A 561-nucleotide genomic window follows, 5' to 3' on the forward strand; every position below is an offset into this window, starting at 1 on the left:
CTCTCTCCGCCCCTCCCGGCTACCTGAGTTAGCTCCGTCCCGGGGACTTCGTGCTGCCGCCCCTTCGCAGCGCCTCCCCCGCGCTGTGGCAGCCCTAGGGCGGCGGGGGAGTGAGCCCCGCCAGCAGCCGGAGGGATCCGGAGCCACCGCCGCCACCGCCGCCGCCGGGGGAGAGGAGCTCCAGCCCCCGCCTCCGGAGCTCTTCATGGCGTCTCACCAGCAGACCAGGATCCAAGCCTACCTAGAGAAGAATAAGATCGGTCCCCTCTTCGAGGTAAGGTGCGCTCGCTCTTACCGGCTGGCTCCTCCGCGTTGGGGGCTCCCGCCCCGCACCGCGCATCCCTCCTCCGGGTGTCGGAGCTCCTTTCCCGGCCATCCCGCTTCTTCCCCCCACCCCTTCCCCAAACCAGCCACGGTGTCGCCGCTCTCTGCTTCACAGGTGCCCCCTTCGCCCTCCCACCCGCGGTCCCCGTCCCGGTCCAGGTCCCTGGAAGTGCTCGGCAGCCGCGGGGTGTTGCGGTGGGACGGAGGGCTCGGTCCCGCACGGCTCCCCCCCCCCCC

At 72.2% G+C, this 561-nt stretch overlaps 1 protein-coding gene across 1 annotated transcript in view; it reads left to right on the forward strand.

Annotated features, from left to right (window-relative positions):
* Positions 1-49: 49 nt before the first annotated feature.
* Positions 50-561, forward strand: part of LOC106886591 (chromosome unknown open reading frame, human C8orf34) — a 231,210-nt gene continuing 230,698 nt past the window's right edge. The window contains exon 1 of the mRNA XM_014939663.1: positions 50-274. Coding sequence (XP_014795149.1) covers positions 206-274 — 69 coding nt within the window. The 5' untranslated portion in view covers positions 50-205. The remainder of the gene's footprint in view (positions 275-561) is intronic.

The sequence above is a fragment of the Calidris pugnax genome, unplaced genomic scaffold, assembly GCF_001431845.1.
Source record: "Calidris pugnax isolate Ruff unplaced genomic scaffold, ASM143184v1 scaffold5, whole genome shotgun sequence".
In the NCBI taxonomy this organism is placed as follows: Eukaryota; Metazoa; Chordata; class Aves; order Charadriiformes; family Scolopacidae; genus Calidris; species Calidris pugnax.